The 27196-nt window shown below is 41.1% G+C and overlaps 1 protein-coding gene across 1 annotated transcript in view; it reads left to right on the top strand.

The window, feature by feature from the left end:
• The window catches only part of STXBP6 (syntaxin binding protein 6), a 299423-nt gene extending 272227 nt beyond the window's left edge, over positions 1-27196 (top strand). Inside the window, exons 5-6 of the mRNA XM_049898823.1 lie at positions 18457-18614; positions 26277-27196. Of these exons, the coding sequence (XP_049754780.1) occupies positions 18457-18614; positions 26277-26300 (182 nt within the window). The 3' untranslated portion in view covers positions 26301-27196. The remainder of the gene's footprint in view (positions 1-18456; positions 18615-26276) is intronic.

Genomic DNA, 27196 nt, shown 5'->3' with positions numbered 1-27196 from the left:
TTTCAAATGATGCAACGTGGATTGCCTCCTCTATGTAATTGATAGTAATTTGATTCAGTTGATGATAATTGTAGTGGATTTTAATGACCGGTTGGCAGGAGTTTTCAGAGCATCCTTCTTGGGAAGTAAAATGTGTCATAGGAATTCATTAGTGATCAAATAAAATGCATTAAGACCACAGAATGACTAATGAATAGTCATGATAATCCCATTGTGATTTCATATCCATTTCAAAATTGTTAACTGTGATACTAAACAAATGGTTAAAAATTCCCCTGTAACTATCAGCTCATACCAAAATTGCACTTGACATGGGTTAGCATAGTTGCTCATTCGTCAACCATGAAAAAAAAAAAGTTAAGTCAATTCTGATTCACAACCACCCCATGTGTTTCAGAGTAGAACTACACCCCATAGGGTTTTCAATGGCTGTGATTTTTAGAAGTAGATATTTAGGCCTTTCTTCAAAGGCATCCCTGGGTGGATTAAAATTGTCAACCTTTCAGTTTGTAGCAGGCACGCAGTGTTTGTACCACCCAGGGACTGCTAGTCATCACTATAACCAAAAAAAACTAAACCCGGTGCCGTCGAGTCGATTCCGACTCGTAGCGACCCTATAGGACAGAGTAGAACCGCCCCATAGAGTTTCCAAGGAGCGCCTGGCGGATTTGAACTGCCGACCCTTTGGTTGGCAGCCGTAGCACTTAACTACTAAGCCACCAGGGTTTCCCCCATTCATCACTATACACCCTGCATATTCTCAGCCTGTCTATGAGGTGGGAAAGAAGTGAGAGTCTCCATTTTACATTCACCAAATTAAAATAAGAAATTAAATGACTGTTAAGTTCATGTGGGCGCCAGCACAGGACTGCATTTAAAAGAGAAGCAGTATTTCAGTGAACTAACTGTATGCTGAGTTCTGTTGCCCTTGCTGACGATGTTTGAAGCGTTATTGACTTAAACTTTGAAATTTTTGATGCAAATATCATCAAAGAAAATAGGTCAAGGCTGCAGACTGACTTGAATCTCTTTATTTTCACCTAAATAATGATTTTTAACTACAATAATGACCTAGTCTGGTAGTTAAGTGACCTTGGTAACTATAACAGAAGAATTTATGGTATAAAAAACAAAAACCCATTGCCATCCAGTTGATTCTATCTCCTAGCAACCCTATAGGACAGAGTAGAACTGCCCCATAGGGTTTCCGAGGAATGGCTGGTGGACTCAAACTGCCGACCTTTTGGTTAGCACCCAAGCTCTTCACCACCAGGGCGTTTTGGTATACTCAGCATATTTCGCCTGAGATTTAACAGCAATTTTATCTTTTTTTCTGTGGAAGTTCACCTGTCTCATTTCTCCTGCTTAAGTGATTTCTCGTGCATAGTTTGATGCTAATCCCACTGCCAGCTTAAGGACTGAACTGTGAAAGAGTATTTAGTAATTGGAAGTTTTCTTTACAATTCTTCTTCAGTCCTTTCAGACCACATAAATTCACCATGTAAGATATCCTTGGTCATATGTATGTACATTTCCTTGAATTTATGACTTTTCCTCTTGGATTTTATGATTGTGAGGTCAAACCTAGGTGGTGGTGTGCATTGAAATCACAAACTGGAGTACTATACGTGCTCGCTGGGGCGAAGTTCTCCAAAAGTGAAAGGAAATACTTTCCAAAGAGGACATGAGGATGGATTGTTCTAAAGAAATCAGTTTTCAGATTCTCAACTTCCATATATTTTTATCTTAAATTTTAGAGAATATTCAAACAAAAGCCTTGAAGACCCACTAGCGAATTGAAAATCTCAATGAATTCCGGGTCAGCAAACCTGGCTTCGGGGCCAGCTCTGCTCTTACCTGGGTGTGACCTTGAGCAGATCCTGTTATCTGCCCCTCTGCCCACATTTTTCTATCCAAGGAACTACTTGATTCCTAAGTTCCTTTTCAGTCTAAAGCAATAGAGTGTTTTCTTGTTTTACATAAAGAAGTCATGCGAAATACCCACAGAGCCTGATTCACTTCAGGACAATAGGTTTCAGACACAACCTGAATTGATTTGAGTAAACTTCTCTAAGAACTAGTTTGGACTGGAAACATCCAAAATGTGGCATGCTTATTTTCTTAAGTCAACGAGCTCAGTAAATTCTTTTTTGTTTATTGTAAAGGAGATTCAATCTCAGACCTTGTTCCCTACTTCCGGAACTTCAAACCACTGAACTTTTTGTCGTCTTAATCCAATACCATTCAATTTTCCATCCTATGTTAATAAAGTTAGCTTGCTCTTCTTGGCACACTTTCTCTGCCTTTTCCACCCTTTATATCTTAGTCTCTCTTTTTTTTTAATGTGTTTATTTTCATACACTAGCACCAGCCACAAAACATGTGTCATATATGAGCCTAGTCATCCCCTTGGCACCAAGTATAAAAATGGAAATAAGACACAGTCAATAAAATTTAAGAAATTTACAGTGTAAGTAATTAAACAGACACTTAAACTGGTAATTACAATATAATATATATAGTTGTAGACACATGAATAAAATGCTGGGGAAGCATAACGGAGCAAAACCTTTTAATTTTTTAATACCTTTTGTATTTTAGAGCAGTTTCAGAAAAATTGTCAGAAAGTACAGAGAATTCTCAAATGCCCTTTAACCTACCAGCACACATTTTCACCTGTTATTAAGACCTTGCATTCCTGTACTATGTTTATTGCAATAGATGAACCAATATGGAAATATCACTATTAACTAACATTTATAGTTTACATCAGTGTTCACTGTGTTGTATAGCTCTGTGGTTTTTAACAAATGCATAATGTCCTATTTCCACCATCACAGTCTCCTGCAGAATATTTTCACTGCCCTTAAATTGTTCTGTGCTTCACCTATTCATCTCCCCTCCCCAAAAGGGGATCCACCTCCCTTTCAGAGTATTGAACCCCAGTCTCCCACATGACAGGCAGACGTAGTCACCACTATGCTAATGAGGATGGCTAATTTTGATGAAGTCCCGTTTCTCTATTTTCTTTTGTTGTTTGTGCATTTGATGTCATATCTAAGAAGCTGTTGCCTAATCTAAGGTCATGCAGGTTTATGTCTATGTGTTCTTCTAAGAGTTTTATGGTTTAGCTCTTATATTTAGATTTTTGATCCATTTTTAATTAATTTTTATGTTGAGTATGATATAGGGGTCCAACTTCATTCTTTTACACCTGGATATCCGGTTGTCCTAGCATATTTGCTGAAAACACTCTTCTTTCCCCGCTGAATTGTCTTGACATTCTCGTGGCTGCCTTTTTTGATATATCATCCAAACTTAACTTCCACTGGGCCACATTCACCTTGGTTATTCTCTTGCCTCTTGGGCTACTTCTTTCCTGTCTCCTTTGCGGGCACTTTTACTTTCATCTTACCCCAAATATTAAAATTCTTAAAGATAGGGTTTTCAGATCCCTTCTTGTCTCTCTTCTGTGTTGTTCCCTAGGTGAGTTACCTATTCCCATCCTATCTCTATAGTGATGACTTACAACTTTTATCTCCATCCTACACTTCCTTACCAGAGCTGCATACAGGAATATCAGTTTTACTTATTGGCTCTACTTGGATGTCTCCCAGACAATTTAAGCATAACGTTATCTAAAATGAAACACTTGATTCTCATCTCTGCCCACCCACCAAGGAAATTTGTTTTTCTGCCAACTTTTTCTGGCACCACTATATTCCCCATTGCTCAAGCCACAAACCTAGGATCACTTGCTATTCTGCCTTCTTCCTCATCTCCCATATTAGGTCCATCCATATCTGTCTTAAATCTTTCCCCTTCTGTCATCTCCACTGATAACCATTCAAGTGCAAGCCACCAGCATCTTTTACTGCAATAGCTTCTTAGCTGTTGTTCTGTTTCCTCTCTTGCTCCTATTTTCCAAGAGTAGCCAGAGTAATATTTTCAAAAATTGTCTTGATCCAGGTTACCCCCTATTTTAAAACCTGGCAGTGACTTCCAGTTGTACTTTAAATTTACCTTGTTACCATGGTCTATAAGGTCCTACATAATTTGGCTCCTGCATGTCTCTCTAATCTCAAGTTACTTAGCCCCTTCTCTAGCCACACTGGTCATTGGTTCCTAGAACATCTCAGCTTAAATGTTACTCCTTCAAACAGATCTTCCCCACTAATGCTAAATCAGTCTCCCCTCCCCTTGAATTTACTATCACAGTAGCTTGTTTAACTGTCTGTCAAATCTCTGAATACGTACACACATACACATATATTTATATACACTTATATGTTTTTAATCTATCCATAATCTGTCTCTACTGTCTAGATTATGAACTCCTTGCCTGTCAGGGTGGGGATAGGCTGTGGTAGGAGCAGGTCTAATTTGCCTACCACTGTGCTCCCAGACTACTGCAGTGGCAAATCCTAATAAGCCAAAAAATATTTCAATAAATGAATGAGCAAACCAGCTGGGAAATTTAGAGAAAGTACAGTAACATCTTATAAGTATTACCAGGTGGTCAAGGAAGAAAAAGGCACCACAAACTGTGCAACCAGAGTGAATGAAAGCTCAGAGGCAAGAAAAAAGATGGTATGCATGAGGGTATTGATAATACTCCTTGAAGTCTCTTGAGATTTTGTGCGTAGAAATGAAACACTTTTATTTTCACTTTGCTTCATGTGTAAATTATGAAATGTATCTACTAGATAAAATCAAATTTTCTTAAACCTTTAAATATTGTTTACCAAACTCAGTCCATTAAACTCCCTTAAACAATCTAAGTTTCAATTACAATTTAATATGACTATTTTGAATACCACAGATACTTTAAAAAGACAAATCATATGCAAAAATAACAGTTAACAAAACTTAAAAGAATATTACATTTGAGCCTATTAAGAACTTGCAATACCATGTGTGTCTTCTTTATTTCTTGTTCGTAGATCTTCCAAATTTAATTGCAGCACTTATCCTCATACTTCCAGAATCTAGAGGAACTGGGTTATTGAACAGTTGTTTTTTGGTCGGGGCATGAGGTCTGGTTTCTTCTCCCAAAATGATTTAAACCTAAGTCACTGGATATTTTGCTGGGTCCCTTTTTAATGACCAAACTTCACGTTCACATCAGGAGCACTGTTTAAACCCATACTTTTTCATGGGTCCAGTTGTTTTTAGCCTGATGGTTTTCTCCCAGAACAGTGTGTCTTTTGCTTGGCTTCGCCAGCATTACATAGTTACCTGTCCTGCCATTATTATGTATTGATTTGATATGTTAGTGTTTTTGGAAACCTATGAATCCATTATTAGTATCTTATTATAATTTTTCAAGTTATCTAGAGGTTTCATCCCTTAGGAGATGAGCTCTAGTCTACACAGACGGACAGATTTCTAAAGAAGAGAGCAATTTCACTGCTTTGGAATGCATCCTCTCACACTTTCTACTTAATGGTTATATTTGACCATCAGTGCTCATCAGTCCTTTCTGGAACAGTTTCCACTCTTTCTGGAACATTTTGGCTTACTCATGGTTTCCTGTATTTATCCATTGTTGCTCACACGAATAGAAACAAATACATACCTTTTTGGATATAGATAAATTCTTAGAAGAAACACCTTGTTATTAAAATTAGTAAGATAAATTAAGCATTCAAATACAAAACAAGGTTGACTATAAACTGAAAACCCATTGCCATCAAGTCAATTCTGACTCATAGCAAATCAACTCAACAGCAGTGGGTTTGTGGTTTTTGGATTAGAGTCAACCTTGTTTTGTATTTCAACTTCATTTTGTACATTTTATATTAACTCTCTTGTTTATCATTAAGAAGTTTTGGCTTTCACAAACTTATGTTACATTACTGTGATTATTTTCATCATCATTGTTACAACGTTTAATATTGTTGATATTCAAAATACCACAGCCTGTCTGGTGGAGTCCACTTAAAACTGGCTTCTTTTCCCTTTTTGCACTGTCCCCACCATCTTTGAAGGCATCCTTGCTGTTTGGCAATAAGATATTTCAAACCTATCCTGAGTTTTCCCTGCCCCAGGCATGGAATCAGCTACTGGAAGGAATGTTGTTTTCTTTTAGCAGAATAGTGGTTAGACAGCAAAATCTGAGTGCTAGGTTTGCATTTGTGTATAGGTGTTGAAAAAAGTGCTCCTGCCGATGTTGGGATAATCTAAGGGACAGCTGGAAACGATATTTCTTATTAGCTTTTTATTTGCATTGATTCTTTCAAATTCATTTATTATATGTTCTACCCTACCTCTAATAGTAAGAGGTTGCTAAAACTTTCAAAATTTTCTAACATTTATCGAGAAACATTGAGGCAGTAGCGAGAGGTTGGGGGGCTTGGGAGGGTGGCAAGTCAGTATCTTGGGTCAGCAACAACCTTCTTTAAAATTAAGATTACTGTGTCATATTATGGAAACCTTGGTGATGCAGTGGTTAAGAGCTATGGCTGCTAACCAAAAGGTCGGCTGTTTGAATCCACCAGCTGCTCCTTGGAGACCCTGTGGGGCAATTCTACTCTGTCCTGCCCGGTTGCTCTAAATTGGAATTGACTCAATGGCAACCGGTTTGGTTTTTTTGTGATGCCATATTATGGGTGAGCCAACAAAGGACTGAAACAAGGAAGTGGAAAGATGAGCTTAGTAGCATCAAATGATGATGTACTAGAGAACTTAGAGAATGGTGGCATGAAAACCATCCATGCTTCTGTGGTTACATGTAAGAGCTGATGGGAACTAAGATGTTGAATCCCACCAGTTGTCATTGAATCAGTTCCAACTCATGACAACCCCATGTGTGTCAGAGTAGAACTGGTAAAACTGTACTCCATAGGGCCTTCAGTGGCTGAGATATATATATGTGTGTATATGTGTGTGTGTGTGTGTATATATATATATATATATATATATATATTGGAAGTAGATCATTTCTTCTGAAGATGTTGTATATACCAGAAATAAAGTGAGGGTTAAGTGAAATGTCATGCTGAAATAGAATGTCCTGGACTGCATGAACACTTGGGTGTGGGAAATGACAGAGTGGTTAAAGAATGACGTAAGCTTGAGACACTGGGTGGGCAGAAGGGCCATTAACTAGCACCATGAATTCAGGAGGAGGAGACATTACATAATTTGCCTGTGGTCACATAGCTAGTATTTATTTGGCAGAGCCAGACTCAAACCCAGATCTTTTTGACCTCAAAGCCCACACCCCTAACCAGTAAAGGAATGAAACTAACAGGAAATAATCAAAATGATGGGGAAGAACCAAGAGATAGTGCACTATAGAAGCCAAAGGAAAGAGCAGCCTTCTGAAAGAAGTAGTCAGCATGTAGTCTGAGGTGGTCCAGTGGCCAAGTGGAAGAAACTTAAAATAGGCGGTGGACTTAGTAGGTCATTGGTGAGCTTGAGAGAACACTGTTAGGAGAGTAAGGCAGAAGCCGCTTCACTGAAAGTTCAAAGTGATTAGAAACTATGAGAGGTAACAGTAGAAGTAGACTCTTTCTTCACGAAGGTTCTGGTGAATCAGAGTAGGGAAGGATAGGTGAACTAAAGTGGAAAGTAGGGTTAATAGAAAGACTCCTAAGTATCAACCTTCCAGATACCTGACGATTATCTGCTTAATAATGGCTAAAATTGAGCTTCCACTCTGTGCCAGACACTGTTCTAAGTGCCCCACTTATATATTAACTCACTAATTCCTCACCACAACTTTATGAGATAGGTACTAGACCAATCCCTATCACAGGGGAGGAGCCTGAAGCACAGAGGGGTGAGGAATTTGCTGAAGGTCACAGATGGTAAGTAGTAGGCTGCACATGTTCACCAGAATTAGTTTTAACCAGTAACATTGTAGAGAGTTTTCAAATTATATATATCAGGATTTGAAATTATAACTCTTAAAAGTTGTACTAGCTTCCAACTGCAATAAAAGCACATAGCTGCAAATCATAGCTGGTTTATCAACATATATACCAAAGTCAGGGAACAAAATCCATTTTACCAAATTTAGAGCTACTGTAGGTTTTCTTAGCCTCAGAACAAGGGTCCCCTCTTTGAAGTTGCACTTCAGCCACCCTTCTGAAAGCCTGATGGGTCATTAAACAAAACAGAACCAAAAGAAGTGTTCTGGAACTCATTCCCTTGGTACGCTGTAACTGTAAGAACAAGTTCATAAGGACCGTGTGAAATGAATACTAAACATACTGGTGGATTTCTGAGTTTATATCTCCTGAGTTTAAGTGTTTAAAGGGACATGAATAAGATTATAAATCTTGAACTTTGTCATTGACAATATTGGGATTGTGAATCAAGAGGAGAGTATGAACTTTTAGCTGTCCGTAGAACTGGAAGCATCATCAGGCTCGTCCCGTCAGTGTCCTGAGTCTTTAGTTAGCCTCTGGGACATGCCTGTGACTTGGGAACTGGCTGAGGTTCCACTTGCTAAACTACCTTAACACCTGATAGAATGGCTCATTCTTCTTTCTCTGGTAACTCCAGTAATAGATAACACCAAGGTCTCTTTCAAGTAGGCTTTTGAGTTTATGAGTTTACTAAGTATTCCTACATGCTGGGTCCATTTTTCTTAGTCATCCAGCTCTGGGTAACAAACAAATTTCACTGTCCCTGAAATTAACCACCAACCTAAGACAAAAGATAATTCTGGAATTGCAATTTAGCATGCTGTATCTGTTCTGCTGCCCCTACAAAGCAAGCCTTTTGAATGTAATTACATGACTTGTCTATCCATTACTAAATTGATGAGTACAGCCTGGACTTACTTATTTTTCCTCCTTCAATTTAGAAGTCAGTATAGCTTATTGCAGCATTTCCTAAAGTGAGTTCTACAGAATTCCACCCTACTGAGATAACCTGTGCCAAAGGATTATGTGAGTAAATATGCTTGGGAAGCTCTGCATGCCTTCCTCTTCTGCTCCCACCCCTATCTCCTTCTGATACTCAATTTATACTAGTATATTAAAGATTCTCCAAAGTTCTGTAATAAAAAAGCTGGACTAGATCCATTTTCACAAAGTCTTTTTACAACTGAATTGATTTTTCCATGTAGCATTTTTTTTAACCCACAGAACCACTTTGGGAAATGCTGACATAGCTGTTAAGAGGTTTGTCAGTCTCTAGGTGAAGTTGGGCAAGCTACTTCACCTCTCTGAGCAGTAGGTTCCTCAACTGTAAGGCAAGGGTGAGAATGTCTTGCTTACAGGAATATAATACCTTAACATAGTACCTGACACATAGCAGACATTCAGTAAATGACAGTTGTTTCTATGATTGTGATTGGCTGATGTTCACATTATGTCTGTGCCACCATGGGTTAACAACTCTAGCTTTTAGAAAGGCTTAACGTAACCTGGATTTTTAGCAGAATTTGTCTGATTAACCATTATCACAAAAGTATAAAAGAAATGTAATCTTGTCCAAGAATCTCCACTGTAAAAGGGGACCCTAGGGGCTGTCCAACATTGAAACGCAACAGTGTGGTTAGTATTGATTAGCCAAGGTAATGTAGAAGGAGCTTGGTAATTTATCCAAGCTCCCAGATAATTAATGGAGTCTGTGTATGATGAACCAACTTGTTTTACTAGGCAGGCCTTTGCATTTAATCACTCTGTAGAAATGATGTGGAATACTTAGTAAAGCACCTCTTATCTGTAAGTTTGTTTTCCTGTTGTTGCCTGGGTGTTGCTGTGATGCCGGAAGCTATGCCACTGGTATTTCAAATACCAGCAAGGTCACCCATGGTGGACAGGTTTCAGCAGAGCTTCCAAACTAGCACAGACTAGGAAGAAGGACCTGACAATCTACTTCTAAAAAATTGGACGGTTAAAACCTTATGAATAGCAGCAGAACATTGCCTGATATAGTGCTGGAAGATGAGCCCCTCAGGATGGAAGGCACTCACAATATGACTGGGGGACAACAGACTCCTCTAAGTAGAGTTGACCTTAATGATGCAGATGGAGTAAAGTTTTCAGGAACTTCATTTGCTGATATGCCACGTCTCAAAATGAGAAGCAGCAGCTACAAAATTCATTAATGATTGGAAGGTAGAATGTAGGAGAATTGGAAGTCATCAGAAATGAAATGGAGTGAATAAAGTATGGATATCTGGTGAGCTGAAATGGACTGGTATTGGCCATTTTGAATCAGATAATTGTATGATCTACTATGCTGGGAATGACAAAAGGAACACGTCAAGATCCATTCTGAAGTAGAATTGCTGTCAGTGATAGGATAATATCCATATATCTACAAGGAAGACCAGTTAATATGACTATTATTTAGATTTGCATAACAACCACTAAGGCCAAAGTTGGAGAAATTGAAGATTTTTACCAACTTCTGCAGTCTGAAATTGATCAAACATGCAATTGAGATGCATGGATAATTACTGGTGATTGGAATGTAGAAGTTGGAAACAAAGAAAAGTGATTCATAGTTAGAAAATACAGCTTTGGTGATAAAAATGATGGAGCTCACATGATAGAATTCTGCAAAACCAGTGACTTAGCTGATTGCAAATACCCTTTTTCAACAACACAAACAACTATACACATGGACCTTGGCAGATGGAGTACACAGGAATCAAATCAACTCCATCTGTGGAAAGAGATGATAGAGAAACTCAATATCATCAGTCAGAACAAGACCAGGGGTTGACTTCAGAACAGACCATCAATTGCTCATATGTAAGTTCACGTTAAAGCTGAAGAAAATTAAAACAAGTTCACAAGGGCCAAAGTGTGACCTTAAGTATATCCCACCTGAATTTAGAGACCATCTCAAGAATAAATCTGACACATTGAACACTATGACTAAAGACCAGAGGAGTTGTGGGATGACATCAAGGACAACATATATGAAGAAAGAAAAAGGTCGTTAAAAAGACAGGAAAAAAAGAAAAGAAAAAAAAATGAAAGTCAGAAGAGACTCTGAAACTTGCTTTTGAATGTAGAGTAACTAAAGTGAATGGAAGAAATGATGACGTAAAAGTGCTGAACAGAAGATTTCAAAGGGCAGCTCGAGAAGACAGAGTAAAACATTCTAGTGAAATGTGCAAAGGCCTGGAGTTTGTAAACCAAAAGGGAAGAACATACTCGGCATTTCTCAAGCTGAAAAAAAATGAAGAAAAAATTCAAGCCTCGAATTGCAATATTGAATGATTCTGTGGGCAAAATATTGAATGATGCAGAGAGCATCAAAAGAAGATAGAAGGAATACACAGAGTCACTATACCAAAAAGAATTGATCGACATTCAGCCATTTCAGGATGTAGCATATAATCAAGAAGCAATGGTATTGAAGGAAAAAGTCCAGGCTGCACTGAAGGCAATGACAAAAAACAAGGCTTCAGGAATTGATGGTATACCAATTGAGATGTTTCAACAAATGGATGCAATATTGGAAGCGCTCGCTCCTCTATGCCAAGAAATTTGGAAGAGAGCTACCTGGCCAACTGACTAGAAGAGATCCATATTTGTGTCCATTCGGAAGAAAGGAGATCCAAAAGAATGCAGAAATTATCGAACAATATCGTTAATATCACACACAAGTAAAAATTTTGCTGAAGATCAGTTAAAAGTGGTTGCAGCAGTATATCAACAGGGAAATTCCAGAAATTGAAGCTGATTCAGAAGAAGATGTGGAATGAGGGATATCATTGCCGATGTCAGATGGATCTTGGCTAAAACCAGAGAATACCAGAAAAATACTTACCTGTGTTTTAGTGACTATGCAAAGGTGTTTGACTATATGGATCATAACAAGTTATGGCCAACATTGTGAAGAAAAGGAATTCCAGACCCTTTACTTGTGCTCATGCAGAACTTGTACATAGTCTAAGAGGCAGTCCTACAAAGAAAGCAATGAAATATTGTGGGGTTTAAAATCAGGAAAGGTGTGCATCAGGTTTGTATCCTTTGTGACCATACTTACTGAATCTGTATGCTGGGCAAATAATCTTAGATAGACTATATGAAGAAGAACTCAGCATCAGAATCAGATGAAGACTCATAAACAACCTGTGATATGCAGATGACATGACCTTGCTTGCTGAAAATGAGGCATACTTGAAGCACTTGCTGAGGAAGATCAAAGACTACAACCTTCAGCATGGAGTAGTGTTAAAAAACAAAGATGTCACTTTGAGGACAAAGGTGCACCTGACCCAAACCATGGTATTTTCATCCTATTGTGAAAGCTGGACAAAATAAGGAAAAATGAAGCAGAATTGATGCATTTGAATTTTCATGTTGGCAAAGAATATCGAATTACCGTGGACTGCCAGAAGAATGAACAAATCTGTCTTGGAGGAAATACAGCCAGAATGCTCCTTAGAAGCAAGGATGGCGAGACTTCATCTCATGTACTCTGGATATGTTATCAGGAGGGACCAGTCCCTGGAGAAGGACATCATGCTTGATAAAGTAGAGGGTCAATGAAAAAGAGAAAGACCCTCAATGAGATGGATTGACAATGGCTGCAACGACAGGCTCAAACACAGCAACAATTATGAGGATGGCACAGGACCGGGGCAGTGTTTCATCCTGTTGTACACAGGGTCCCCATAAGTTGGAACTGACTGGAGGGCACCTAACAACAACAACAGTTCAGAGTGGCTTTAGAACTAAGAGGGGTCCCTGGGTGGCACAGATGATTCAGCACTGAACTGTTAACCAAAAGGTTGGAGATTTTGAATCCACTCAGAGGCAACTGAGAAGCCTGCCAATATACTTCCTAAAGGTCACAGCCCTGAAAACCCTATGGAAGCTGTTCTACTCTGCACACATGGGGTCCCATGAGTCTCAAACAACTTGACACAACTGGTACTGGGTTTTTAGGACTGAGAAGAGACCCTGTGGTCAGGGAATCAGATCTCCATATGGCTTTTCTTTCGCTGTGTCCTCTGGTGGTAGTGGTGCTGCGTAGTAAATTGGTTACAGATTGGAAGTAGAAAAAGAAAAGAAAAAAAAGTCCGAGGTGAATCCTTCATATTTGTAGCTAGTAAAATCACATTGAATATAATAACTAGTACCAAAGCAGACGTAAGTTTATCTTATGTTCTACTCATGAAAATAGTTTTGCCAAGAAAATTGACACTATATAGGAATGAGACTATTTAATCTACTTAAGGAATAAATTATTATTGAATACTTTGGGTATATGATATGAGAGTTACTAATGGAACTGACCTGTTAACAGATTTAATATAATAGATCCTTCTGCCAATATTTGTTAGTTTATTTTATTAGACTTCAAATCCATCATATATATAGTTTTCTGTAATTCAAATTGGTTTTCCTCAGAGTTGTTTTAGATAAGTGGGCTTTATTGTACAGTTATTCCTAAGTGGTTAAACTAATTATAGAAGTAGTCCCAGCAAAAGTATTAAATTTCAGCTTGAAACAAATACTCATGGATGAACATATTTACTCAGCACTGAGCATAGGTGAGTGTATGTTTATGAATCATTAATTTTGGGGATGATTTTCTTGCTTCATAATTTTCCAAACCAAACCCCTTGCCATCGAGTTGATTCCAACTCATAACTACCCTATCGGATGGAGTAGAGCTGCCCCACAGGGTTTCCAAGGCTATAATTGTTACGGGAGCAGACTGACACATCTTTCTCCTGCAGGATGGCAGGGGGGGTTTGAACCACCAACTGTGCTGTTAGCAGCCAAGTGCTTAACCACTGCGCCACCAGAACACAGCATTTTCCAAGCAGAACAACTATTTTCCGTTTCAGATATCTGCATTCATATTTGCTAGGGGAAGTAGCTGCTGAAAATTCTATTTAAAGTTTTCTCTTCACTGGTTATAGAATTAGGAGTTTTAATTCTCAAGAAACAATCTGAAGGGTAAGATTATCAAATGCAACCACGTTGGTCTTTGACCTGTTAGCATGTTTTGTGACCTTTTTAAAAATCCTCCCTCCTCTTTTTTCCCTTCTGTTGTCCCTTTTCAATATACTGTATTTTCCCTCATTTTCCTCTACATTTAAATTTCTTTTAAATTGTATTTTCTAAGAGTGAATGAATACAATGTTATAGCTTTATCTCAAATTGCTCTCTCAGTAAAGCCTTCTAAACCACTTAACGTAAAAAATGCCGGCATATATATTTCTAAAACCACGTATTGAGGGAAACTGATGTGAGTGCAGCATCGATGAAGTAAGACTGGTCTCTTTTCTCCTCTCCAGGGACTATAATTCAAAAGGTAGTTGACTTTATTTGCTGCGTTTGACAGCCTCTTCTCAGACTGCTTGAATAAATTTGGGTATTAATATCCTTCCTGTCTTCTTAGAGAGAATTACTGTTCTGTCTGCCTCAGGAGACTGCTTTATTTCCAGATTTAACTCAGCACAATGTGATGGGCCCCAACTCTTGAATTAGGCATCCTATTTACAAGGCATGCCTTGATTTAATGAATTTGAGTTCAACTCCCTCTCTAGGTAACGCACTGTGCTGCACACAGCAGGGTGCACAAAGACATCTAAGAAGTTATCTTCAGCAAGCGTCAAGACACTTAGGAGAGACAGGAGACAAGATAGGAGAGAAGAGAGGGAGACATGAAATGGAATTGGTGGGATCGGACCATGGGCAGTTTTAGAGACAAGGGGCAAACTTCTGCTGAGCATCTACCCTATGCCAGGCACTCTGTATATATGTTCATCTTCATTTCCACAGCAGCCAGATGAGGTGGATGGCATGTCCTGCGCTTTACGGATAGGAAATGGAAGATGAAAGAAGTTCATTCACTCCCTCAAGGTCATGCAGCCAGTCGTGTCAGCATAACGGCATCTGTCACTTAGTATGCACTCAGTGAATAGTTTTGAATGTTGAATGAACCTTTCAGGGAAGCAGTTTTCCGCGTTGCACCAAGAGCCTCAAAAATGTTTGTGGGCAAAGGGTGTGTGTGTGTGTGTGTGTGTGTGTGTGTGAATGCAAGATGGTAACTGCAGCCTCATTAACAAAAGTAAACCTTTTGGAAACATCAAATATCTAAATGGGAAATATTTGACTAAGTTATGATAGCGTCCTATAGCCATTATCAACAGTATTTTCGAAGAATTTTTCATAACATAGGAAAGTGCCCACAATTGGATACAAAATTAAATATATGCAGTATGGTCTCAGCCATGTTTTATAAAATCATATGCAGAAAAGTAACTAGAATAAAATGTACCATAATTGTTTGTAAATTGTGGTTATCTCTGAGCAATAGAACAGTAGATACTTTTATTGCCTTTTTATGTTGTTGTTATTAGGTGCTGTTGAGTTGATGTTCGACTCGTAGCAACAATGTGACAGAGTGGAGCTGCCCTTTAGGGTTTCCTAGGCTGTAATCTTTACAGGAGCAGATTGCCTGGTCTCTTTTCCCACAGAGCCTCTAGGTGGGTTCAAACTGCCAACCTTTTTGTTAGCAGCTGAGTGTTGAACCATTGTGCCACCAGGGCTCCTTTGCCTGTTTGTAGCTATGTGTATTATGACTTTTCTACAGTACTTTTGTTTTCTCTATTTATAATAGAATGGAATATTTTCTGTTTTGTGTGGGATTTTAAAGATTGCATTAGGAATTACACTAAAGTCTTTATTCCATACACTTAAGGCAGACTCTGCCGTTAATCTCAAGAGAAGAAAAATCTGAGGGAAAACTAAATACTGCACAATGAGTAAGAGAATAGGCTCTGGAGCTGGACCTCCTGGGTTCAAAGCCAGCTCTTCTGGCTGGGAAGTCATTGCATCTACAGGAAGAAAAGAGAAGTAGGAGAAGAGTTGTCCATGACTACACTTGATTAAGCACCCAAGAATGATAGAGGCAGTACTTAAGGAGTTGAAAGGAGTGAGAGAATAGAATCGACCTAGAAGCTTGATAAAGGTGATAGGACTTAACTGGGCCTTGAAATATGGGTAGAATTTAAGCCAGGAGAGACCATGACAACTGAGGCAATGAGATGTGTTTAAATCCGTCCTCATGACTGAAAAAACTACAGGTGGATTTCCTATTGATGGTGGTCAGCAGTATCATCTTGGAATAGTAGCATTTGGTTTCCTCTTTTCGATGTAACTGTTGGTTGCAGTATTACCTGATAACATTGTGTGTAAGATTATCTTGAGAAAGTTATGGCAAGAAAGCAAAAAGTATGTAACTCTTAGGAGGCCATGAGAGTCAATTCTGGTGGATAAAGACAGATCCTAGTTATTTTTTAGTTATATATCCTCTTAATGTTATGGTCGGTATTTCTAAAATCCCTTTGATTTAATACAGCCACTCTTAGCTGTGAAGATGCAGATTTGCCGCTCCATCTTTTCCCAGTCCTCTGCCAGCTAAGCTGTGGGTATGTGGAAGGAAGCAAGACGCAAAGAAATTTTCTTGTACTCTCCCCTCACTCCCCTTGTACCTTCCAATCCCTCCACTGTTTTCCCATCCCGTCCCATTGGCCTCTTCTTTCTTGAGAGCACTTGACTTGCAATGCAGCACAGGCAATAACTCTTCATTTACTGAGAGGAACACCTTGAGCACGGAAACAGTCAGGCATTACCTTGGGGGATAACCTGTCAAAACCTATCTGTGCCCTGGCCTGCTCATGGCTCCTTTGTAGTGACTACTTTCCATGACAAACACCATCTTTGCAAAGAGGAAGATACGGACCAGGTTCCAGGGCTGTTACTTCCCTAGTGCTGTGACCTGGGTAGGCCATTCAACTTCTAATTGTCTCAGTCTTCTCAGTATTATTTTTGTGAAAATCAAATGAAATAATATTTGCAAAGGTGCCTTATGATTATAAGATGCTATTCAAATGTTGGTGCAGTGGTTAAGCATTTAGCTGCTAATCAAAAGGTCAGCAGTGTGAATCCACCAGCTGCTCCTTGGAAACCCTATGGGGCAGTTCTACTCTGTCCTGTAGGATCACTATGAGTTAGAATCGACTCTATGGTTTTTATTCAAATGTCGGGCAATGGTGGTGGGCTATCGTTATAGTCATGAGGGTAATGTGTGTGAAAGCAAAGGAAGACTGAGGTTTCTCCTCCTAAGTCTATTTTGAAGACCTAAACCTTCCAATCCAGTCCATGCATTCAACCAGATTTCTCCAGACCCTCAGCTTCTCTGGTCCCTATTAATCCGTACTGATTTATCTTTGGCTCACGCAGTGCTTGGTGCAACTGAGTAATACTAATTTAACCCTATTCATTGTCGAAGCCCTTGAAAACCACTCCTAAAGAAGAAAAAATGGAAAACAGTGTACTAAGTGCTTCCTCTTGGCCGGGTACTTTCTTTGCCTGAGATTCCTTTCCACAAGCCATAGATGATTCCCACAGAGGAGAAATTAGGAAACGTTTGAACCTGAGACCAGAGGAAATTGCACTTCTATTAAAAGCTGTCTGTGACTAGGTGTATCCATCCCAGGTACAAAGTTAAACGATGTAATAAACTTATTCAAAGACATAAAGCTATTATGTAAAATGCCGTTTAACAGCTTTCACTCAGTGTTAACGAAACACAGCTACAAATTCCCTTTGGTTGTCATTTGGGAAGTCGCACCATTCTCAGCAGGGAATGCATATACCAGTTCTTCACCGGTGAATTCTGTTTCCTAGTCCTGACAGATAGGACGTCAGGGATGCGGGCCTCTGAGACGTGATGGTCTTTCAACCTATTCCCTATCATCTCTCCTGAATTTGGGAAGAGCTAAGTTTCTTCTGGGGTTGGTTTCTGCTACTGTTTCTACCTGCTGCTTAAGTGCTGAATGAAGAGTTGGTTTTTGCTGAGGCCCCATGTTTCATGTACTAGAGATCAGAGGCAAGGAGGCCCAACCCACTGAGCCATGGCACAGGATTCAAGGCTGATGGCTGGCATACCTACTCTGAACTTTGAGACTAATTCACAGCTTCTTACTTGGAGCCATATATTTAGAGTATTGCTTATTGCTGAGTGGAATGGTAAAATAGAAGGGAAGAGTTGGAAACAGTACAGAGCATTTTATCTGGAAAAGTTCTGTGGCCCCAGTTTTACCATTGTTATTGACCTAAACCCCAGAGCAAAAAGAAATGCACCCAAGATCCAGATATGTCTCCTTGAAGCTTCCTAATTCAAGACCTTGTCAGAATTCCCAATTGCCTTTGTGTGTCAAGTCCTAAACACAGGTGGACTCCTTTGTCTTGAACCTCGCCAGGCAGGACACTGGCAGAATGGAAACGAGCAAAGTGTCAGTGATGGAGGTGTGAGAGAAGCGTTCAGCATTTGCCCAGTTCCTGCAGTCAGTGAGTTGAAGGGAAAGTTAACTTTTTTCCTAGACATGAATGAGAGGCCCTTCTGAAGTGTGACCTGCCGTGCTCTTCGAGGGTGCTCCCCACTGGCAGAGGTCTGGTCACTGGTGGTCAATCAGTCCAGTTCCCAATGTACTTGCTCTTCTTTCCTCAGGAAACAGCATCCTCCATTCGGCTGCTGACAGTGTGACCAGCGCAGTACAGAAGGCTAGCCAGGCCTTAAACGAGCGCGGGGAGCGGTTAGGCCGAGCAGAGGAGAAGACAGAAGACATGAAAAATAGCGCCCAGCAGTTTGCAGAAACTGCACACAAGGTGAGTGCAGCCAAGTGGCAGGGGGGGTCTCAGCCTTTTTTTTTTTTCTTTTTTTCTTCTGTCTCTTTACATAATTCCCCTCTGCTATTTAGTAAGCATCTGAATCATGAAAGATTTCTTCTTATACCTGTTTCTTTGGTTATCTCCTTTTGTATGCCTTCCTCTCTAGCTCTTCCTTTCGATCTTTGGGAAATGTGCACCATCTTTATGTTCCTGCCTAGAAGTTCAGGGCTTAAGTTTCAGGGAACTGTATGAGGGGGGAAAAAAAAGAGAGAGACAGCAAGTCTCAGAATATCCTTCTTCCTTTGGCCAGTGCTTGAAAGAACCCATTGGAGGACTTAAGCCGTCTCATGCTGACTTTTCCTTGCCATTGCTTTCCCATCCTGAGCTAGCTCCCTGTATTCTTATCTTCTCACTGTATGCAAAGCAAGCTCTAGTCCCAGCACCTCCTTTTTACTTGCCCTCCGAGAGGGTTATAATTTCAGGGCCTTGATTCTGCAGCTCCAAATCCGATATGCCTATAGCTGCAAGATTCCCTTCTCCCTCAGACTCCGAAAAATGGCCTTTCCCACATGGGTCTGGGCACACATGTGTACACATTTAAACAATCACCAAACAGCGCCTTCCAGGGTGGGTAAGGGGAGTTTGTATCAGCAGCCAGCTCTCTAAGGCCGTCATTGCAAAGGAAGGAGAGGCGCTGTTGGTCAGGAGATAAAGAAGATTTATTACTGTGCTTGTGCTTCAGATCAAAGAGCAGTGCTTTTCTGGCTCGGGATTTGAGTTTAGGTTTCCAGAAACAACGTCTGCTGATGGCTTGTGTTGGCACCTGAGAGGCATGAACTAGACCTTCAGATGTGCTTTGCAGATGACCTTTGGGGAAAAAATGAATGTGCTTACCAGAAAACCCTGCTTCTGCTGAGGACACAGGAATGGAGAACCTGAAAAGTAACAAGAAAAATACCCCCATCTGAGCTAAGGTGGCCCTTCCAGAGCTCTCTCTGGAGGCTCGTGCTCAGGCCCAACTGGGAGTCAGTTTCTGAATGAATGTTCCTTGCCTTCCCTTCCTGCCTCACCTTTGCCCAGACCTGCTGGGCATATCATTGATTCTCTGTCTTGGTGGGGTCTGCCTGTGGGATTCATCTGAAGCTCCTTGAGGAGCACTTGCCAGAACTGTCTGAAAATGCAGGCAGCCCTGCTTAGAGACCAGAGCCTCACCTTGCTGAGAGGTGTTGTAGAGCAAGTGAAGCTCAGATTTAAGATTTCCATCCTCCTTTTCTCTCTTCTCCAGCTTTTGTGACACAGAAATAATTATAAGATGGAAACGCTAGAATTCCAGCTCCAGCTGAATTTATAACAGCAGCCACTTAAGTGATGTAAATGGGGTGACAATGGAAATCTGGGGGAACATGTTAACTTGTTGATTTAAGGAAGAGAAGGCCAAAGGAAATAACTTTATTACTGTTTCCAAGCCTGGGAAGGGCGATGGTACAGGCAGTTATCTTTCATAGCTTACACTTAGACTAGAACAATAAATAGTGCACTGATGAAATTCTGCTAAAACAAGAGTTTAGGATAATGATTAAACCATGAACCAGGTTACCAAGGAAGATTATAAAATCGTTCTTCCTATAGGTGGGGCAAACAATACTTGGAGGTCATCCATGTAGACTTCCCCTTCAGAGGGATTGTACAAACACTGGATTGAATAACCTAACCAGATGGCCAGGATGCTTGGCCCTGGCAGCCCTGTTTCCCTGGTATTGTGGCCAAATTTGCTAGGTAGTTGGGAAGGCAATACGGTATAGTAGTTAACATCTTATATTTGAACCCAGTTTTGTCATTTTTGGAAACCCTGGTGGCGTAGTGGTTAAGAGCTATGGCTGCTAACCAAGAGGTCAGCAATTTGAATCCGCCAGGCACTCCTTGGAAACTCTGTGGGACAGTTCTACTCTGTCCTATAGGGTCGCTATCAGTCCGAATCAACTCGACGGCAGCAGGTTTGATTTTTTTGGTTTGTCATTTACTGGCTCAGTGGCTTTGGGCAAATGCTTAATTTCTGTAAGCCCCAGTTTTCTCATCAGTAAAATACGGCTTATTAATAATAGTACCTACTGCCTAGGATGTTGAAAGAATTGAATGAGTTCAAACCTATAAAGCTATTGGCATAATACCTGGCATATACTGCCTAGGATGTTGAAAGAATTGAATGAGTTCAAACCTATAAAGCTATTGGCATAATACCTGGCATATAAATGTAATTAATATTAGTTATAGTTGTTATGGAGTCTCTGGGTGGTACAAATAATGTGTTTGGCTGCTAACTGAAAGGTTGGAATTTTGAGTCTACTCAGAGGTGCCTTGGAAGACAGGTCTGGCTATCTGCTTCTGAAAAATCAGCCATAGAAAACCCTATGGAGCAGAGTTCTACTCTGACACACTTGGGGTCGTCATGAGTTGCAATTGACTTGGCAGCAACTGGTTTATAGTTGTTATTTCTGTAAAGATAGTTTGTGCTGAACCTACTGTATTCATAATGAGCACTGTAGGAGGTTTGGAGAAATGTTACTGGTAAATAAGGATCCCCAGCACAGGGATAGGGAAGGAATGGATGTAAAGGTTTTATGCCTTCCAAACTCAAAGGGAAAGTGGAGTGGGAGGGATTCCTGCTAAATGCTGATACTATCTAAATACAGAGCAGCCCTGAAACACAGTGAAGGACCTATCAGAACAGAAACTGATTAGGCCACCAAAGGCCAAGAGACCTCTGACTTTGGCCCGGGGAGAATCCACATGAGCCAGTTGCCTGCTTTCAGTGGAGATGGCTGGGGTGGGGATAGTTTGTGTTTGCTTTGGTTTCCCCTCCAATGGATGTTCTAAGGGAGAGGGGTTAGAGGCTGATAGTGTCTCTCAGTGTGTATGACGCAGTATGAGAGAGAGACCACCTTGTAGCCAGACTTGCAGTTTTTTAAAACTGGGATATATGCTTTTGAATCATCCCAGCACTGGCAGTATTTCTAACGAGCAGATTGAACTCTTTAAATAAATGTGACTATTTTCCAGGAGCTAGGACTCCTGATTTGGACCCATTAGAGGCTGATCATGAAACTGTCATTTCACTGGCCCAGCCCTAGCCAGGCTTGCTGGTGAGGGGAGAGGGCTCAGTGTGGAGCGTGGGCCCTCCAACCCCCAGACAAACATGGCTCTGTTAACTTGTAAGAGTGGGCTATGCTTATAAGAAGAGAAGCCATGCTCATGGTAGTGCTCCAGCCAGAAGGGGACACTTCCAGGTAATAGCTCCTTGGTGCTCCCTGGTAGAATAAGGGTACCCAACCCCAGGTAGAAAGAGAGCAGGGCACACCTTTCTAGATTGCAGTAGACAAGGACCTTTGGCCTTCTGATCTTCCCTGGGACTCTTAGAATGCTCCAGGTATATTAGCAAATGGATTGCTTTTGTGTGACCCTACCATCAAGATATTTGGATGGTTGTCTCCTCTAGCACAGATGGAAAATTATCTTCTCCCCCTCTCTACTCAACACCCCCTTCCCAGCTCCATTTAGCACAGCTTGAGGAAGCATGGTTCCTTCCTGAGGTGGGGGCTTGGCACAGCTCCAGCCCTTAGGAACATGCAACCAAACCACAGAAGCAGGTCTGCTCACTTTCCCGGCCCCAAAAAGCACAGCATTGCCGTGTGTATGCAGCACTTTGGCAGCCCCGCCATGGGTGGTGAGTCAGCAGGCAAGAGCGTTATCCACACCTGGGCATCCTCAGATGACATTTCCCACAGAAAGCAACGTTCATCTGCCATGTTTTGCACAAGCCTACGTTTGTGTGGGAAGGAAGGGAGAGTGGCATTTCTCTGCTCTCTGGGAGGGAGTGGCTGCATCTGTCCCTGCTTAGACAACTGCTGCCTTTGGGTCTCCGAGCCAGAAGGGACCTCAAGAGCCCAGGCCTCTTAAAGTGCCCCCTCCCTGGTAATGAGAATGATTTATTATTGTTATTATTATTTAGGTTCAGTAGGTCACATAGTGCATCCTTTGGTGGTGCAAATGGTTTGTGCTCGACTGCTAACCTAAAGGTTGGTGGTTTGAACCCACCCAGCAGCACTGCAGGAGATAGGCCTGGTGATCTGCTTCTGTTAAGATCACAGCCAAGAAAACCCTATAGAGCAGCACGGAGTTGCCATGGATCGAAATCTGCGTGACAGCAACAGGTTACATAGCATTGAAATAGAAAGCTTTCCATGAGGTATTAAAATATATATATATATTTCAAAGGGAAATTTTAAACTGCCCTTCTGTAGGAACTCCGACAGCTGAATTAATCCGTAAGTGTTTGGAGTTGGAGATGAAATTGACATATGAGGAAACTGAGCTATGGAGAAGTTATGACTTTAAAGAACAAGGAAGGCAGCAGCACCAAGGTATCCGGACCTCAGGCTCATTTAATCCAGCACACTTTCTGCTCTCCCACCCCTGTGTTCCCTATTCTAAAGCCCCTAACTCACATGGAATAAAAACAACAACAACAAAAATTGGGTGACATGGGAATGATGGCATTTTCTGCAAAAATGCCTCAAATAGCAAAATGTCTGTATGAGATTCCTAAGGCTGCCATAACTAAGTATCACAAACTGCTTGGCTTAAAACAACAGAAAATTATTTTCTCACAGTTCTGGAGGCTAGACATCTGAATCTGGGGTGTTGTCAGGGCCATGCTGTTTCTGAAGGCTCCAGGGGAAGAGCCTTCCTTGTCTTTTCTTCCAGCTTTTGGTAGCCACAGGTATTCTTGGCTTGTGGCAGCATCACTCCAATCACTACCTTCGTCTTCACATGGCTGATTTCTCTCTGGTTCTCTGCCTCTGTGGCTCTTCTCCTCTTTTAATGAGGACACTAGTCGTATTGAATTAGGGCCCACTCTCCTCATGTTAACTAATTACATCTGCAAAGATGCTATTTCAAAATAAGGTCACATTAGCAGGTACCAGCTGTTAGGACTTCAAAATATTTTGGGGGGGGCACAAATCAACCCATAACAATGTCCAATCCAGCTGAATTTCTGTAAGACTGAGCTGGTCACAGCCCCTCCTGGCCAGGGTTGCCCTTAGCATGAATCTAGCCCATTCCAGAGGCACTCTTGTAACCAGGGCCTGGTCTGAGCAGCAGCACAGCCTCTGCTGAAGATTAACGACTGTGGGTGACTTGGCACAAACCCGTCTTTTGAAGGTTAACCCAAAAGAAAAAAAAAAAACAAAAACCAGTGCTGTCAAGTCGATTCCACCTCATAGCTACCCTATAGGACAGAGTTGATCTGCCCCACAGAGTTTCCAAGGGGCGCCTAGCGGATTTGAACTGCCGACCCTTTGGTTAGAAGGTTAACAGCTCAGTAAATACCAAGACAGCAGGACTGATTGAATATTTATGGTTGGTGTTCATTATGCACAACAGTTAACCATTCTCAGTTGACTGGAGTGGTCTGTGATGCTAAATAATGTATAAAGACTAGAGGCTGAGCAAGAAGTGGAGGCTATACAACAGAGAGGCTGAGAGTGAGGCTGGGGAGGGGGACAGATCTGAGGTGAGACCTGGCTCCACCATTGCTGTCACCTACCCTGCTCCCTGGACTATAAACTCTTCACAGTCAGGAGTTATAAACCACCTCTGCCTTTCTTGGCATGAACCCACAGCACATAGCACATCAGCCTGGTCACACTCAGGACTTCACAGACACTAGGACTGACTGTCAGCGGCAGTGCTGTACGAGGTTTATAGGAGTTTCCTGCTTAGACTGGCTTCCCTGGGCAGAGGCAACAGAAGATCCTTCTGCTGAGGCTTCTCAATACCAGTGGCCATTGAGTTGATTCTGATTCATGTTGGTCAGAGTAAAACTGCGCTCCAGAGGGTTTTCAAGGGCTGATTTTTCAGTAGCAGGTCACTAGACCTTTCTTCTGAGGTGCCTCTGGGTGGACTTCAAATGCCAGCCTTTCAGTTAGCAGTGGAGTGTGTTAACCACTTGTACCATCGGCGCCCCAAGGCTTCTGAAGCAAAAATTAACTTAGTAGCCTAAGGGCTTTTTTTTTTTTTTTTTTTTTTTTTAAGGGCTAGGTCCACAGGTCCGCTCTCTGTCACATGCCTGCCTGGCCCAGGTACACTGCTTTTGCTGGTGGCCTAGCTAGCTGAAGTGGCAGCGCCAGGGTTATAACTTCTCTGTCAAAGCCATCACGAAGGGAAAGGGAAGACTCTGGATGCTTTGGGTTATCTGGAGAAATGGATCATTGACATAGTCCAGGAAAATGCAGAAAACCACTAAGTAGAAGAAGTGGGATCCGCCTTGCTAATTCTTAAGAGGCAGGCAGCCTGGTTGTGATGTAGATGACAGGGCTTTCTACAAAGTTATTGACTGTGAATAAGCACCTGCGCTTTGCTCACAGGAAGTCTGAGTGGCAGGACCCCATCCTCCTCCCCATCACACCCACCCCTGTTGTTGTTAGTTACCATCGAGACCACCCTGACTCATGGAGACCACATGTGTACAGAGCAGAACAGCTCCATGGGGTTTTCAAAGCTGCGACCTTTCAGAAGCAGATCACCAGGCCTGTCTTCCAAGGCACCTGTGGGTGGGTTCGAACCGCCAACTTTTTGGCTAGGAGTCAAACACTTCACTGTTTGAACCACTCAGGCTACTTCTGTTACCCTAGCCTGAGGAATTTTTCCCTCGTGTCAGACTCTGGACCACATAAGTAATTGCAACTCAGCTCCACTCTGCTCTCGGGTTCACATCGGTGTACTGGCTTCTTGAAAAAGATCTGGCTAAGAAAAGCAAACCCACTGCCTTTGAGTCGATTCTAACTCCTAGCAACCCTATAGGACAGAGAAGAACGGCCCCATAGGGTTTCCAAGGCTGTAAACCATTATGTAAGCATACTGCCACATCTTTGTCCTGCGAAGTGATTGGTGGGTTCAAACCGACTACCTTTTGGTTAGCAGCCGACCGCTTTACCACTGCACCACCAGGGCACCTTAAAAAAAGCAAAGTCAGAGTTAATTTTATGTCCTGTACCTGCATAACATTTCCTGAAATGCATGAACATGGGCTCCGGCTGGGTTTGGGAAACTACTGCATGATTTGTGTTCCTATTTATAAAGATCTAATATTTTCAATAGAGTACAATTCTCAAATACCAGTGGGAAGAGCAGTAAATCAAGGTCTGGGTTTGGTCTATTGTTCAGTTCTGGTCAATAACACAATTTAGTTGTCAGGGGCTTTGGACTTGGTTGAATGTCCAGGCTGGATAGTGAATGGATTTTTGCAGATTGTCTGTCTACGTTTGCTGATTTCTAATACTTTATGAGATGTCAGCAGTCACATTTGAGAAGTGTTGGTTTTCCAGGGTAACTAGTAACCTGGTAACCCAGAAGCATTTGTTCTGTTCCCACCTACCGCTAGGGTAAGTCATTCTTCTGTCTCTGCATTGGTTTTTCCACATGTTCCTTTAGTGGGATGGAGGAACACCAACCAGTGCTCGCTCTCCTGACCTGGACACACACACCAGCAAAATTAACAACCACAGTGCTGCTCATTTACTAGGTAGCACCCCGGTCCTTTTCATAGAGTAAAATACTCCTGCTAAGAAGGTCTTACTTGTATCATTCCTCTCTCCTCAGCTTGCCATGAAGCACAAATGCTGAGAAACTGCCTATCCCGGTGACCCCTTAAGAGGAATGGAAGAGTGTGTTCAGCAATTTTTGCAAGAATTCCGGACCTCCGCTTGCTTCTTTTTTCCAGTATATGGACATTGAGGTTTTTTGGTGTTCCTTTTCATATGTTAATGTGAAAGAAAAGGTGTTGTGTTTATACATTTCCTAATGGTCTTGCTAAGAAATGCTGCAATCCCATCAGCTTCATTTGTTTTTGTTTGTTTCGCACTTGTATATGTGTGTGTGTTTTCCTTTTTTAAATTTTTTGTTTGTTTTTTATAGTTTGAATATGAAAGTTGGACTAAATGAGCTGGCTGTAAACTGGCACCATGTATTTTTTTCCTGATATTAAGCAGGAAGACATTTCAATGTGATGACATAAGATGTTATTGTTTCTGGATGAAAAGCCAAGCAGTGATTGGTTTCACTCAGTTTCCTAGCTGCTCCTAATTAGAAGGTTAAGATTCTGTATCCTGAGACATGAGTCTGTAACCATGGAAAACAGTTGGATTTATCAGGGGAAACAGCAGCTTTAGATTTTGCTCTTTCCTAGTCTTTTTTTGCACAAGCCATCACCAGCATTCAAAAATGCAGATCAGAATCACAGATCGAAATCTACCTTCTGAGCTACTTGTTCCCAGGCTGATTATTTGGAATTATTGTATAAAAGATAAAAATTTGAGATGAGAGACCTAAGGAAAGACTATTTAAAAACCTCTGTGCTGTCTTGGCTGTTTTCTTTTTTGTCATTGTCCCAAATGATGGTAGCTGGTATTGAAAAGAGCTTGGATTTTTATCAAGAATCGATTTGTCCAGATAAAGGTCTTTGTAAATGATAACATGAATAGATACTACATTTAAAATCTTTTTTTTTTTTTTTTTTGTTT

The sequence above is a fragment of the Elephas maximus genome, chromosome 10 (genome assembly GCF_024166365.1).
Source record: "Elephas maximus indicus isolate mEleMax1 chromosome 10, mEleMax1 primary haplotype, whole genome shotgun sequence".
NCBI classification, from domain to species: domain Eukaryota; kingdom Metazoa; phylum Chordata; class Mammalia; order Proboscidea; family Elephantidae; genus Elephas; species Elephas maximus.
Note: the sequence above shows the minus strand (reverse complement) of the source record. Positions and strands in the feature narration are given on the sequence as shown.